Raw genomic sequence first — 16,848 nt, forward strand, 5'->3', positions numbered from 1 at the left:
CGATTATTTCCGAAAATTCTAATATTATCAAAAAACGATCTTAGTAAACCCTTATTCATTTTTAAATACCTATCCAACAATATATCACACGTTGGGGTTGGAATGAAAAAAAATATCAGCCCCCACTTTACATGTAGGGGGGGTACCCTAATAAAACATTTTTTTCCATTTTTTATTTTTGCACTTTGTTGGCGTGATTGATATACATATTGGTACCAAATTTCAGCTTTCTAGTGCTTACGGTTACTGAGATTATCCGCGGACGGACGGACGGACGGACGGACGGACGGACGGACGGACGGACAGACAGACATGGCGAAACTATAAGGGTTCCTAGTTGACTACGGAACCCTAATCATGTCATGAATTGCATTACTAAACTCAGTTCCGAGTATAATTATGATGGAAGGATGTAGGTCGAATGAAATGAACTGCTTCTGACATGAGTGTCATAACAGTGTTGACACAGTATAAAAAAAAGTACTATCGTACAGTATGGCCACTGCCGGTCCCCGCTGAAAGTGCCGCCCACCCCCTCTCAGCTACCTCACAGTTACCGTCTGTCAAAAACGAGAACAGTCGACCTGTCATATCTCACTCATACAAGTATGGTATATACGCGTTCACCTAATTACACGAGTTTAGAATGTGTGCTAGGAATGCGCCTCTTTCATATATTTGATCGCCAGTGTCCGAGGTGTGGTTTTGACGTCCCTTTGACCTACACGGTAATGCAAAAAAGTTCATGAATTTCAAGTTGGAAGTTTTTCATTCGTGTTTGTTAAAGTGTGACAATGAATACACTTAGGATATTAATATATTAAATTGATTTTATGATATTTTTATATTTAAAATTATTAATTAACGTAGGTATATTCAACTGTAACTGGAGAAAAAAACACCTACTGTATAGTGGGTACTGTAACGGACCACACAGTCCTCGGTTCAAATCATAAGATATATCTATAATAATTATGCTTAGAAACAAATGCATACAGAGATAAAAACTTAAAAATTGCAAATAAATAAAACGAAAACAACTTACATACGAAATGGAATTCCAACAAATTAAAAATAGAAATTCTCGGAATTAAAACCGGCACAATAGGCGTTTTAGGCACAATAGGCGAAATCGGCACAATAGGCGTTTTAGGCACAATAGGCAAGTCCGGCACAATAGGCGTTTTAGGCACATCTGGCGAAATCAGACATTGTTAGCCATAAAACAACACAGCGCATGCGTTAAAATCGGGACAATAAAACTCAGAGCGCAGCGTCAGAGAGGGCATTCGGCGAGGGAACGTTGAGGTGTTCACATCTGAGGGTTAGGTAGGCATTCGACTAGGAATCGTTGAAGGAACACATCAGGAGTTTAAGTAGGAAGCGGATTTGAGATACAAGATTGAGAGGTTGGAGACTGGCGAGAAGGTATCTTGGTAAAGTAGGCTTGAAGACTACAAGTAAGTGTCCAAATTGTTTATTTTGAATGTGTTTATATTTGTAATTTTAGATTAGTGCTATTTTCTGAAGGTGATAATTTTAAATAGTGGTACTTATTCATTTCATATGAACAAGATATTCATGAATGTTATATTTATGTGGTAATTATTTAAAGTCGTTCAAATTTCAATTTATTTATTACATACAATTAACACTAACGGTTAATTTGGAATATTATTAATTAAAATTCGGATCTGAGTATCTCTAATATGACTACTATATGTAACAAAATAGATACATAAAATATTACACATATTTACTTTATGTACATACACATTCTATTAGCTAGAATCTCTTTGGGTGATTAGAAGGATTTTCATACTATTGTCTCATCCTTAAGTAAGATAATTTTGCTATATCAATGAAGTAGGATTAATAACTTTATTTATTGTTCATAACATGTAAACTTTATTAGAGTTAAAGGATAACTTGTGGGAATTAATACTAATACTAAATACTAGGGAGGCATAGGACATCTATGGATGTTAGGATCCTGTCGCTATCAAGGAGAATCATTGATATAAAAATAAGATTGTTCACAAAAGTTGAATCATTGACACTGGCCTCGAGATTGGCAGACTTTGGAATCATCATTCCATTTTCATAATATGGTTAACGATAACGTTGTCTGGGAGACCAAACAATTCTAGCATTGACTAGTGAAACACGATGTCAAGCAATGGACCACTATACTCGGAACGTGGGAAATTGCACGCATATAGAATTTATATTTTGTGATCTTGGACAACCTTCGATGGCTATGGCCGAACCAAAATATATATATGGGATGGCGTGTGAGTCTGGGGTTTTGTCGTTCGAAAGGCTAGATCAATGAAGTATTTGTCTTAGTATCAAAAGAAGGTCAATGAATAGGCCCAATAAAGGGTATCAAAATAGATATTCTGTTTCCTTGATGGACCAGGGGTAGGCAGAGCAGTTTCTATCCTGACGTTAGAGGACTTGGTTGCAGAAACATCCCAAAACATATAAAATTATACCGGGATTAAAGGATCCTTGATTAAATATTTGATATCTACTATTATGGTAGTACATTTTTAAGTAGAGCAAAGACACTTTACATCAGTTTACTTTTGTTCTAAGGATCCCATTTGTTCAATGTTTGATAAAGCATAAATTGAACCAGCAACCTAGTTTGTACATATGCTCGAGCGAGGTCCTTATAATAGGCTATATTATATTATACACCTATTATTCCTACGTATAAGGGACTCGTGGGTCGGAAACAATTAACCCCATTTTAAATAATGTCTTGTAATTATTTTTAATATATTTCCTGTATTTATATTCCTTACACAATTTTACCATTCTCACACACTTTTATCTCAACGCACTAAATTCTTTCACAAATGACGTTCTCTCAGCTTATTATACCTCAAGTGAATATATTACTGCCTTAGTTTTATCAACTTAAATTTACCCCTAATAGCAAGTTCCTAAAGGTAAAAAGAATCTGGATTGCTACGCACAACTACGGGGTCCTACCACTTACTAGACGATCACAGTATTTGTTTTAATGGCCAATTTTTAATAGTGTATTGTTTTAATTAGGGCTAACAATTTGGACTTAAGTTAGGTAATTTAGTGTGTAATTAATTAAGGGGTAACGGGGTGTTATAAAGTGTTAGTCCGTGACCGCAGGATGTAATAGACCTAAATATGTCCAATTGTTAGCATATTCAAGTGACATTTTGTCACAAAGTGTTGCTGTGAATGAGATATCCTTGTTAGGAACTTGCTATCCTTCATGCTGAAACTTTATTTTATTTTTGTATCATTCGTCTATCTTTATTAACCACTGCGTAATAGTCTAAGGGGCAATCAAGCTATTGATAGTTTTCTAAGATACGTTTCATTTTGAAGTATGTTTTGTAAGTTTAAGGTCACTAACCTGGATTTTTAAACAAAGTCACAATCCGATATTGAAACAGAAACTTTGCACTTTAGCACACAGTTCACTCACTTTAGACATAGCTGTGTAATTTTAAAACCATTGTAGGCTTATCACTTATCTAATTAGATTTTTATTTCACTTTCGAAAGAACTAATGACAGTTGTACTTCTAGCATAAACTTATAAACGTTACCCGTTACGAACTTAGGACGCGGCTTTATACGATAATTGGAATCGCGTGTGCACATGGTATTGTATGTAAACAATAACATAATTATCGATCAACAACGTGCGTACAGACTGATAAGAGATAACACGTGCAGAAAACTGTCATCGACTAGGGACACCGGGGATAGAAGAAAGTATTTGAGGCTATTGTAAAAATGTCAAACCAGCTGTCAATGAAACAATTCAATTGGAATGGCAAATTTAGAAAAGTTATTCGTTTTCTAGCTAATATTTATTCTGTTGCGATAATGAAGAGATTATAGCAAAAATAAAACCTCAATGGTATCGGTTATATTTATCTACTGGGAAAGTTTTGTACTAAAACAAACTAGTCGTTACTGAAAGCAATTACGCACAGATCGACTGTCTTGTGGTAATTTTGTGTCGAGGGTCCTTTAAAACGATATCATGGAAGATTATAAATACTTAGAGATACATCAAAATAATTTAATATTAAAACGCTGTACATGTTTTATGTTAAGGGAAACTTTTACTGTTTAGTGAATCAAGATTTTCCGTTCTGTTGGTTATAATATATCTGCCAGTATCACTAAATTAAGTAGAAATAAGCAAGGAAATATTGCTAGTATTTTAGGTACTTTGCTCTATGGGCCTCTGTAGGAATTGATTTCTAACTAGATTTGGCATGTAGTATGTATATATGTCATGTACAAGTTGCTAGTATTGGCATGTTCTTTTAAGAAACAGAATAAGCTAAATTAATGACAGTATGCGATACACAGACTTGATTAAGTATAGTATGAATTTTTTGAAACGAACGTTTCTAAACAAAGGTATTGTTCCTTTTGTGTTGAGCGGGAGCTTCTGTATTTGCACGCGCTAAGACAACAAGAAGCAACTGTATCCTGATAATTGTAAGGTTCAAATCTGTACAGCAGCAAATTTGAGATAGATTATTTTGGAAATGTGAAGCGATAGACCACACCGCTATAGGTGCGAAAATACAGCGCTTCTAATACTTTGATACTTGATGGTGTAAGTATAGTACATATAGTTATAATAATCATCGGTAATATGTCAGTCTGTATAATAAAAATAACACGTTTAAACAGCGAAACTACGATTAAAAGGTTGATAAGCACCTGGCACCTTAAGGTGTCATCGCAAAGTGACAATAAACACTGATAAGGTTTTTCAATCTGACCGCCATTGTTATGTTTTGTTATAAATACGGTTTACGGTTTGTTTAGTTATTTATGTTATTTTATTTATCAAGACTTGTACCTAATATTTATGTAATTACTATTTATATATTGCTATATACAATTGTTGATTGTTAACAAAATCATTAATAAAAAATAACAGTGATAATATACGTGTTTCATTACTTACAGCACCACCACCAAGTATCAAAGTATTAGAAACGCTGTATTTTCGCACCTATAGCGGTGTGGTCTATCGCTTCACATTTCCAAAATAATCTATCTCAAATTTGCTGCTGTACAGATTTGAACCTTACAATTATCAGGATACAGTTGCTTCTTGTTGTCTTAGCGCGTGCAAATACAGAAGCTCCCGCTCAACACAAAAGGAACAATACCTTTGTTTAGAAACGTTCGTTTCAAAAAATTCATACTATACATTTTGTCAAAATCTATTCTTCATGTGTCAACAGTGTCGCATATCTTGGTAGATGTCACTTTGACAGCAAGACAATATCATGTTCACTCTTACCTCACTATCTTCTCGCCCCTTTTCCGTGTTATCAACTGATTAGTAATAAGCTGTTAACAGCTAGAGAAAAACTAGGAAATAAAATGATGATTGATCTAGACAAGCGTTAAGCTGTGAAATATTTATTTTAGCTGTGATTATACTGACAATAATCTTATGTTGTCAACAGGGCGACTCATTGATTTGATTTTGATTTATTTTTAAATAAAATTAACAATAGAATAAGTAATGGTATTCATAATCATAGGGAAACGAGTAGCAATTAGCACGTCTCATACTTACTAACAACTAAGGATTAGTTGTCTTCCACTGAAGTGTGAACAAATTAAAATTACTTGAAAGAGACAATCAAGTAGCTAATTGTCAAGAACATACAATCTAGAATTTAAGCATAGTACTTAAGTGTACTCAAGTGAGGAGTTAGGCACACCATTCAATAACCTCAGGCAAGCTTATAGCTAGGAATATTTTTATTGAGTCAGTAGTCATTATTTAAGATAGTATTCAAAACTGTGTTAACATGAAATTATTCCCATTAGTGAACAGATTACAGTAGCTATTGCATTTAAAAATTAGGGACACGGTGAATCACACGCTAGCAAAATTATGAAGGAAGGTGGTAAATGAAACACTCACAAAATGCTTTATTAGTAATATTGGAAAGGTGCACAATAAAAACCCAGAGCATACATGTTCTTGTTGGTTCCATTAGACGGAAAAGCGCCACTCCATGCAGGAAAAATAGAATAGAGAAATAACTTTTAGTTAGGATTATTCAGGCAATAATGGAAAAAAAAAATATTGTTCCACTTCTTGATGACTTTTGAAAAGTATCTTGATGTGAGACACGTTGGGTGATGATCATATTTGGTGTAGTCAGTGTAGGCGTTGAAAGTGATTGTACATGGAGAAGAATTTTCACTCTTTCATTGAAACCTGGAACAAAAATGAAGGGTAAATACATTTCAGTTAAAACATTTAGAATGCAATTCCACTATTGGATGTGCATTCCTTTTTTTATACATACAGGTCAACAAGTCATATAATGAATTGCATTGTTTGTCAGACATCTTCATGAAGTCGGCTTTTAATGATATTGTAATATTGTATTGTCATCCCATTTAATGAGTTTATAAAATTTCAGTTCTTTAGGTAGCATGTAGCTAGTAAATATATTAACTATGGAGTAGTCTACAATATGACCCAAGGTTACAATAGGAAAGCATAATTGCCAAGAGCAAGCTTTTTAAAATATTTATCAGTAGATTGTGATTACACTAATTCTAGTATACTATAAAATAGAGTGAGGAAGATGATCATAGGTTTCCTATATTTATGACTTAATTTGTCAGATTATCCGTCTGTCTGTGTTTTGATTTTTTTGAACCAGTTATCAGTGGATGCAGTAAGTTAGCATAGATCAATTTGACTGGTTAGGTAGATAAGCTAGACTTAAGATTTTAGACTTAGTAGTAGTGTTTGTGCCAAATATAGTGCACAGTATAATAGTTAGAATGAACAAATGGAGTCAGTCTGTAATAGACTTGCTATTATTAGAATCAGGAATAAGAGCAAATAATATTATTTACCCTAGAGTAAACCAAAGAATAATAAATAAATAAATAAAATATTTTACCATTGTCTATGTAGATCAGACATACAGGAACTGAGCCAGGTCAGCCTGGGAGTCATTCTGTTGCAAGTGAATGTGATTCGAGCACACACACATACACAAGTTGCTCAGTCAAAGGGGCATGCCAATGGAGTTCCAATTTGTGCGCAGCCGGGGAAGGGGCAGGACGTTGTTCCTAGTATAATGACAGCGGTGTTCAGCATGCTCTGGAAAATTTAAGAAAATATTTATTAATTAAGTAGGAAATAAGCCTAGTTATAAGCATAAGTTATAAGAATAAGATTGATTGGCAGAGATTTTATAACTAAATAGGTATTTGATCATTTTATTAATTAGGGTCTATTTTAATTAAGGGATAAATTTCAAATTTTATCCTACTAAACTATTATCGAAATAAAGTTTAGCCAAATAGAATAAAAGAGAGATAATTGACTTAACAACAATATAAAAGTTAAATAAATAAATAAAAATTGAAGGGGCATTTTTGTACAGGCCTACTTGATTACAAACTAAGCATGATTCTTATTATTGACATTCGGTAATGCTTACATTCTTCATTTATACAATTTTTGCTTAAAACCAACATTGCTTGGTCATACTTTAAAATTCATTCAACCTCCTTGCATTATTCCAGCATTTGCCAAGGCTCATGGAAGCATGGAGTCTGCTTGACAGCTAAATCCAGGATACGGCGTAGGCACTAATTTTCACTAGGTCTTATTGAAACTAGTCTGGTTCCTCTCAATGTTTTCCTTCACTCAAAAGCAACTGGCAAATATCAGATGATAGTTCTCAAATGAGTCACGGTTCGAACCCGCACGGTTCGGCTCGTTAATTCAAGGCATACAAATAATTTTATTAACACTAGGTGAGATTAGTTAACAGATTACAGGATCATTAGACATTAAAAGTGTAACTTACATATTAGTACAGGTGATGCAAGCCGTGATCGTCGGTGCCTTGTCTACTCATGGAAGCGGTCCGTCGAAAATGAGCTGCGAGTGGCAGGTTTGAGCTGGTGGAGCGAGGTCACGAGGGTTGCTGAAGATAGGAAGGCGTGGCGTGAGTTTGTGAAGGCCCTTTGTACCTCCGGGGTGTCTTAGGACTACAACACCCACACATAACTGGTAAGGTAGTATAGTGGCACTGGGGCTTAACTCCAAGGGGCATCTAGCACCCAATACCTGAAACATGTAAATAGGCGGACATAAGAAATAGGAAGTTGTAGGCTTACTAAAATTCTCCATCTCTAAGACCAGAATTAGAATGTTATTGTAGTGCGCTATAGGAATTAGACATTCTCTCTATTGGAAAACATTTTACCATTTTAGCAAGTCAAGGTTTAAACTAAACTATGAACTGCTTTGTGATGGACAAGTTAAATACATTATTACTTACGGCGAAAACTTGGCTAATTCCATTATGGTATCATCAAATCATCATGAAAGAAAACCACGTAGTTCCACTGGCGTCATGGGGTCATTTTATTATTGTAGCTAAAGGTTCGGTTTGTTTCATTATTGTTCATGATGTTTTCCATAATCTAAAACCAAACAAGCATTTATTTATTACATTCGTTATACACATTTTGTGTTGTATTTATCACATTACTAACAACATATATCATTACTTAGTTAATGTATTACTCACTTTTTTATGATTTATAACAAATACAAGCCAGCAGGTCGATAAATTACGTAATTTTCAGTTCCAAATAATGCGTGTACGTCTGAACGGCATCCATTTTTCTTTTATTTCTGTCTGACTGACAGTAATGACGTGGCAATGACGTCAGCATAGCAAATGTTGCCATAGAAAAATCAAAAGGCTCTATAGATCATAAGACATTTGACGGACCGGATGCGACTAAAATTTATCCAGTATGAATGGGGCTCTGCAGACTATGTGGAACGAATTGTAGAATAATAAAATAGAGACAGTGATTTGACGTTTACATTCAATCTTAATGCTTTTTTTTTATATAAATATGAAATAAATAAATAAATATTGGGGACATCTTACACAGTTCGACTTGGCCCCAAACCTATCAAATTTTGTGCTGTGGGTGCTAAGCGACGATATGCCTATTTGAATGGATAAAAACATGCTGTATACATGGAAAACATCCATGACTCATATAAATAATATATTTTGTGGAATTTCATTAAGGAAAAAAAAAATATTTTTAAAGTAAAACTTTGTTTAGACATTTAGTATACTATGACAAATTAAAAGGTCAGTTGAAGAACACCAAATTTCAAACTTTCTATGTTTTGCTAAATAACGGATCGTAGAACCATATTAGTTATAAAATAACATAAATAGGTAATGCGTAGTAGTACAGGATTTACTAGCTTTTGCCCGCGGTTTCGCTCGCATACTGTTCGAAACGTAATTCTTGTTCAATCGTTTACAAAACAAAGTAAGATTTCAGTTGGATCTGTAGATTTCGATGTACGGTACGGTAGCCATACTACCATCGTTGTGTAACAATGAAGCAATCGTTGCAATCATTTATTTAGAAAAATAGTACATACAATATTATGTGTAACCAAAAATCATATTTCGTCATGTTTGGAAACTTTCACTCATGTGACTTTCCATCTTTTTATGTACTACGTCAGTGGCAAACAAGCATAAGGCCCGTCTGATGTAAAGTGGTTACCGTAACCTATGGACGCCTGCAACTCAAACAGTGTCACATGCGCGTACGATAGGTTTATTAAGCTAATGATAGTTCAGTATGTAGGTATGTGTGTATGTTTGTAACGATAATACTAGAAGATAGTTATGTCATAGAGTTAGAAGATGTTATCAGAGCAGCTAGGCGTAACAAGTTAGGTACTTGTATTATTTTTCCTACTTACAAAAGGAGAATTCTTAGCAGTATCATCTTCCATAATTTAACTTTGCGTCTTGAACTATAGGTTAACAAAATGTAAGTAATTAATACTTAACGGTAATTGGCATCACATACAATATTTTGCAGTTTTGCGTGCCGTTTGTATAGGGTTAATGCGAAAGTTAAATGTAAGACGTGATTGCATAAGGTGATTCATAAAGTAAAAAATAACATAGTCCCTGTACTTACGATATAAGTACCTATGTTTAATATTTTTAATTTCTGATCAATTTGAAAAATTGAAATAGCAACAAGAAAAAGGGAGAGCTTTTTAATTATGATATTATATATTATTTTTACTGTCATTATCTAAGTGGACTTGCAGGTATGTCAGAAACAGTAAAATTGAGCGTATGAGGAAGGATGAAATCTGAACGAGTATATTAAATGAGAGTGGCATAATAGAAAGAAGAGAGGTTTTAGCTAGATGAATGAATGAAGTAGGTAGTATTGTCTGAGAATGGGAAGGGTTTCCTCGTGTTTGCAAGTCTGAGAATAGTGACGGCAGTTATTGGAATTTCGAAATGGGGAAAGGGTTACACAAACTTGATACCAAAAGAGTTAGGTGTTAGGATAAATAATTTATACCTTTTACAGGTACATTCTTTTGGTAACAACATACTCTACATGCCGCTAACAAACGAACTAAACACACACCCTGTGTCTTTATGGGATAAATCAGATAATTTTGTCTGGCATATATAAAAAAAATGTGACTTAACATGGAATCATATTTATAAAATTGTTGATTTGATTAAAACATTGATTGTCTGATTACTCTTATAATTATACATAGGACATTATGCCGAGAAAGGAGGAAAATTATTGATTAGTATTGAGTTGTGGACTGGTTCCTTGAACTATGGGGAGAACAGTTGTCATTGGCTACCTGAGAATAGAAAGGCTTTTTCTTTCTAGTGAAGAGATCTTTGTAAGTTCATAATATCTGTACAATGGAGATAGCGGGTTACCTGTCGGACAATGTGACTAACTACCCATATGAGGATGCAAGGATTTTACCATTAGGGTACATTTGATTCACAACCAAATGCTTTTACTGGAATGAAAATTCTGGCTGGTGACAACTTGACTCATGTGTCTGGGTAACTATTAAGTTCATAATGCGTGCTGGATCAGTGAGGTTCTTTTGAGTATTGGTCACTTTTATTCACCACAACTATGAAAATGGGAAATTGAAAATTTCAATAACTGAATTATTTTATTGGTTATTTTCGTTTAACACAAAATGTTATTTTGAATCAAACGAAAATAAAAGGGGCAGATGTAACGGACCACACAGTCCTCGGTTCAAATCATAAGATATATCTATAATAATTATGCTTAGAAACAAATGCATACAGAGATAAAAACTTAAAAATTGCAAATAAATAAAACGAAAACAACTTACATACGAAATGGAATTCCAACAAATTAAAAATAGAAATTCTCGGAATTAAAACCGGCACAATAGGCGTTTTAGGCACAATAGGCGAAATCGGCACAATAGGCGTTTTAGGCACAATAGGCAAGTCCGGCACAATAGGCGTTTTAGGCACATCTGGCGAAATCAGACATTGTTAGCCATAAAACAACACAGCGCATGCGTTAAAATCGGGACAATAAAACTCAGAGCGCAGCGTCAGAGAGGGCATTCGGCGAGGGAACGTTGAGGTGTTCACATCTGAGGGTTAGGTAGGCATTCGACTAGGAATCGTTGAAGGAACACATCAGGAGTTTAAGTAGGAAGCGGATTTGAGATACAAGATTGAGAGGTTGGAGACTGGCGAGAAGGTATCTTGGTAAAGTAGACTTGAAGACTACAAGTAAGTGTCCAAATTGTTTATTTTGAATGTGTTTATATTTGTAATTTTAGATTAGTGCTATTTTCTGAAGGTGATAATTTTAAATAGTGGTACTTATTCATTTCATATGAACAAGATATTCATGAATGTTATATTTATGTGGTAATTATTTAAAGTCGTTCAAATTTCAATTTATTTATTACATACAATTAACACTAACGGTTAATTTGGAATATTATTAATTAAAATTCGGATCTGAGTATCTCTAATATGACTACTATATGTAACAAAATAGATACATAAAATATTACACATATTTACTTTATGTACATACACATTCTATTAGCTAGAATCTCTTTGGGTGATTAGAAGGATTTTCATACTATTGTCTCATCCTTAAGTAAGATAATTTTGCTATATCAATGAAGTAGGATTAATAACTTTATTTATTGTTCATAACATGTAAACTTTATTAGAGTTAAAGGATAACTTGTGGGAATTAATACTAAAACTAAATACTAGGGAGGCATAGGACATCTATGGATGTTAGGATCCTGTCGCTATCAAGGAGAATCATTGATATAAAAATAAGATTGTTCACAAAAGTTGAATCATTGACACTGGCCTCGAGATTGGCAGACTTTGGAATCATCATTCCATTTTCATAATATGGTTAACGATAACGTTGTCTGGGAGACCAAACAATTCTAGCATTGACTAGTGAAACACGATGTCAAGCAATGGACCACTATACTCGGAACGTGGGAAATTGCACGCATATAGAATTTATATTTTGTGATCTTGGACAACCTTCGATGGCTATGGCCGAACCAAAATATATATATGGGATGGCGTGTGAGTCTGGGGTTTTGTCGTTCGAAAGGCTAGATCAATGAAGTATTTGTCTTAGTATCAAAAGAAGGTCAATGAATAGGCCCAATAAAGGGTATCAAAATAGATATTCTGTTTCCTTGATGGACCAGGGGTAGGCAGAGCAGTTTCTATCCTGACGTTAGAGGACTTGGTTGCAGAAACATCCCAAAACATATAAAATTATACCGGGATTAAAGGATCCTTGATTAAATATTTGATATCTACTATTATGGTAGTACATTTTTAAGTAGAGCAAAGACACTTTACATCAGTTTACTTTTGTTCTAAGGATCCCATTTGTTCAATGTTTGATAAAGCATAAATTGAACCAGCAACCTAGTTTGTACATATGCTCGAGCGAGGTCCTTATAATAGGCTATATTATATTATACACCTATTATTCCTACGTATAAGGGACTCGTGGGTCGGAAACAATTAACCCCATTTTAAATAATGTCTTGTAATTATTTTTAATATATTTCCTGTATTTATATTCCTTACACAATTTTACCATTCTCACACACTTTTATCTCAACGCACTAAATTCTTTCACAAATGACGTTCTCTCAGCTTATTATACCTCAAGTGAATATATTACTGCCTTAGTTTTATCAACTTAAATTTACCCCTAATAGCAAGTTCCTAAAGGTAAAAAGAATCTGGATTGCTACGCACAACTACGGGGTCCTACCACTTACTAGACGATCACAGTATTTGTTTTAATGGCCAATTTTTAATAGTGTATTGTTTTAATTAGGGCTAACAATTTGGACTTAAGTTAGGTAATTTAGTGTGTAATTAATTAAGGGGTAACGGGGTGTTATAGTACGGAATCGGATGGGGTTTATAGTCAAAAAATCTGAAAACGTTATGTTACCTACTAATATTAATACATATATTTGAAGATAAAAATTATATTACAAACTATACGAGTTTGGCAGTTGACATTCTTAAACCTTAGCTTCTTATTTAATGCTTCAAACTAAATTATGTAATCTATAAATCAAAGACTTATCGCCATAAAATAAATTACAAATAGTGATCTGATTATGCTTTGTAAAGTGTTAACAGGTTTCCAAAACAAAATCGTATGACTTCAATGTTTCAAATCACATGTCAGTCACACGAGTAACCAGACAATGTTTTCAAAACATCATGGACACCTTTGTTTCTTCTGAAGAAAGTAGGTTGCGGTGCGTCGGCAAATGATTTTACGAAGCAAAAACTACTTACAAAATTGATAATACACCGGCCATCAGGTACTTACATTTACTTACTCGCCAACAAACTGCAAGAAAGTTTGGCGAGAAACATAAATGTGAATAATATAATGTACTTATTTGTTAAATAAATTAAAAAAAAAAACTTCCGCTTTATCCCAAAAAAGGGTAAGCAGTGCCAAGAACGATTTAATACTGGACTGACAAAGCCCATACAAAAAAGCGTCCTACCCCTGAAATGTATGGGTCTTTTAGGCTTAAAACTAGATGGCGCTGTTCGCAGCCTGAAAGTGGCCAAAGTCATATTTTCCTCAAATATTTTTGCATGTTTTTGTTTTTTATAAGATCAAATGATATATTTCTTTATTTTAAAATCATGATATTACGGCAATACACATTTTGCATAAAACAAATTTGGAGGCATCATCAGTGTAGTTATGATAGTAATTAATTGGCGGCGCTAAAAATCGACGACTCTTAGAATGAAGTATGTACTTAAATCCTATAGAAATAATGGCAGTGCACATGAAACTGCTCAAGTTTTAGTGGTACCTACTGATATCAATGGGGTAGCAAGAAACCAATCGCGGTATTGTCATATTGCAGGGACAGGTCCATTGCCATATTTGAACCCAATAGTCGAATTCTACGGCACCCACGAGAGGAAAGTAGTAAAATTCTTAACTCGTCAACACCATCAGAGGGATAATAATGAGAATATATTCTAATACGTTTTAATTAATATACCTACAATCAATAATCATTGTATTAATAATAACCTAAAGTTGTTTGCCAAGTCGTTTGCTCGTAAATTTTCGAATTGGCTTGAAATTTAAGTATAGTAATTGAGACATAGGTAAACTGATTTTATGTGCAGTTTATTACCTCAGTTGCTAATTAACATTATGCGACCCAACACTTCAAGTTTGCTATAAATTAATGTCGAATCATAAAATGGAATAACAGGTGGCAATAAAATAAAATAAGTTTTAAAATTGTTACCAGTACCTAAAGAGGACACAGTAAACATTTGCTAGGTACTTACTCATTTATATACTACGTACAACATACAGCTCACGTCTGTATTCTCAAAAGGGTTAGGCAGAGCAAAATAACCTGCTGAAGCTTCAGTGCCACTATTAGACCCACTTGCACCAACCACTTAACTCAGGGTTAGTGAGCTGTCAACAGTGTCAACTATCAAATTCCATGTAAAATGTTGGGTTAACCCTCCATTTTCGTTGGTGCAAGCGGCCCTTAGCAATTCTTAGCTTAAAATAAGTTGTTAAATAAGGGGTTGAACGAAAACGTACTAGTGATAGTGCAGTGACAGGTGGCTAGGCCATCACCGGCACTTCAATTGATCATATATCCCAATGTTGATATAGATTATGAAAATGAAAATGAAAAAAAATGAAAATGAAATATTTATTTTTCAAGTAGGCATATTACAATGCGCATATGAACGTCAAATAAAGCAATAATAATAAATTATAGGTTTAACAGTCGGCTTCTACGACACTCAAGCGGGAACCTATATTGAATACAGTGTTTTTATAGCGCCATGACAATACCTACCGCCAACCTTCTTGGCACAAGGAGAAGATTTAGAGCCAATTATTTGCTTGTACTTGTTATTATTATCAAATTGACTTAGGTTATTATAAATAGTTTTTAAGTTAGTTTCATGGTTTGGTTTTCAATAAAAATTATAAATAATTTTACGCTATGTTTTGAATATATGTTTGTTGTTTACCTAATATAATTATATCTACCTAGCTAGCTATCAAATCAAACACATTGACTAAGGCATTTATAGTATCTTATCATTAATTGCTTAAGTGCTTTAAATGTAAACGATAATACAACAAGTCATAATCCTTTAAAGAATTTTTGGATTAATCGGAAACGCCATTGGAAAGTTTTATCTGAAATATTACATGAATTATACATGAGTAATAAGATGTTCCTATGTATAATATTGTTTAAATAGAACTACCAGATTATACATACCATAGATCCTGTCATTTACAAAGACACGTACCTACTATATAAATTACTACTTACTTACTTACTACTATTATAAATTAGATTTGTCAAAATGACCGATTTTCAAGCTGTGTTATTGAGTAAGTATGCAAGGCGTATCACCAGCCTCTGAAACCCTCAGACAAACTATGGGACAAACCCAGAATCAAAACGCAAAAAAAATCATACTATTTTGGTTCTATGATCTTAACATTTTAAATGGAAGAGGATCGAGTATTATAGAGAGTTACTGTCGAAGTGAAATGTGTAATCACTGCCATCTCTTGACACAGGCTTAAAACTTTTGAACCTCAGTTTTGACAATTTGGCCCATATTCATAGCCTTATATGTGTTAAAATGTCAAATATTAATATTAGCGCCATCTAGCTGAGCGTACCCCAAAGGTGTAATGCCATTTAGGCCACCGTACCTTTTTATGTATGGTACTACGTTTTTTTCTTAGACTTTATCTGTCTATACGGAGTTATATATGTCTTTGGTTACATACTAAGGGCCACTTGCACCAACAAAAATGGAGGGTTAACCCACCATTTTATATCGAATTTGACAGATGATAGCCCGCTAACCCTAAGTTAAGTGGTTGGTGCAAATGGAACTTAGTAACTTGTGTTTAGCCTGAGAATTTTATTGGCTGGTGTGCTGTGTATGAATTTAAAGGTCACCTCACCGTTTTTTACTAATAACAGTATACCTACCAGACTAAAACTGAACGTGGTTAACAAGTGTGTGTTGCGTCGTTCCAGGTGCTGTGTGGGGCAGTGGCGGGCGACGTGTTGACGAACGCGAGTCGCGAGCGCCGGACGCCTCGCCAGCATCACCGCGCGCCGTAAGTATTTCTCTAACTTCACAACTAATTTCAGACGTTATACGAGCGAAAATGTTAAATGGAAAGGATCCCCCCCTTTCAATTTGGCAATTTTAGTTAAATATACTAGTGTTATTAACTAGATTTATCGAAAAAAAATTGTCCATTCAGAACAACTCAGTTAAAAGATATTGCGAAAAAATCTTTAATATCGAGGTTCCGCTCTCGA

At 34.1% G+C, this 16,848-nt stretch overlaps 1 protein-coding gene and 1 long non-coding RNA gene across 4 annotated transcripts in view; one reads left to right on the forward strand and one right to left on the reverse strand.

Annotated features, from left to right (window-relative positions):
* The window catches only part of LOC125234004, a 315,889-nt gene that overhangs the window by 296,247 nt on the left and 2,794 nt on the right, over positions 1-16,848 (forward strand). For all 3 annotated transcript variants that reach the window (XM_048140185.1, XM_048140186.1, XM_048140184.1), the window contains one exon: positions 16,558-16,640. In XM_048140185.1, the coding sequence (XP_047996142.1) occupies positions 16,558-16,640 (83 nt within the window). The remainder of the gene's footprint in view (positions 1-16,557; positions 16,641-16,848) is intronic.
* On the reverse strand, positions 5,972-8,789 carry LOC125234005. Its single transcript, XR_007177916.1, has 5 exons — positions 8,618-8,789; positions 8,366-8,510; positions 7,889-8,151; positions 6,971-7,173; positions 5,972-6,270 (listed from the first exon to the last, which is right to left on the reverse strand). It is a non-coding gene; the product is annotated as an uncharacterized LOC125234005 (long non-coding RNA).

Source organism: Leguminivora glycinivorella, chromosome 15 (assembly GCF_023078275.1).
Source record: "Leguminivora glycinivorella isolate SPB_JAAS2020 chromosome 15, LegGlyc_1.1, whole genome shotgun sequence".
Lineage (NCBI taxonomy): Eukaryota > Metazoa > Arthropoda > Insecta > Lepidoptera > Tortricidae > Leguminivora > Leguminivora glycinivorella.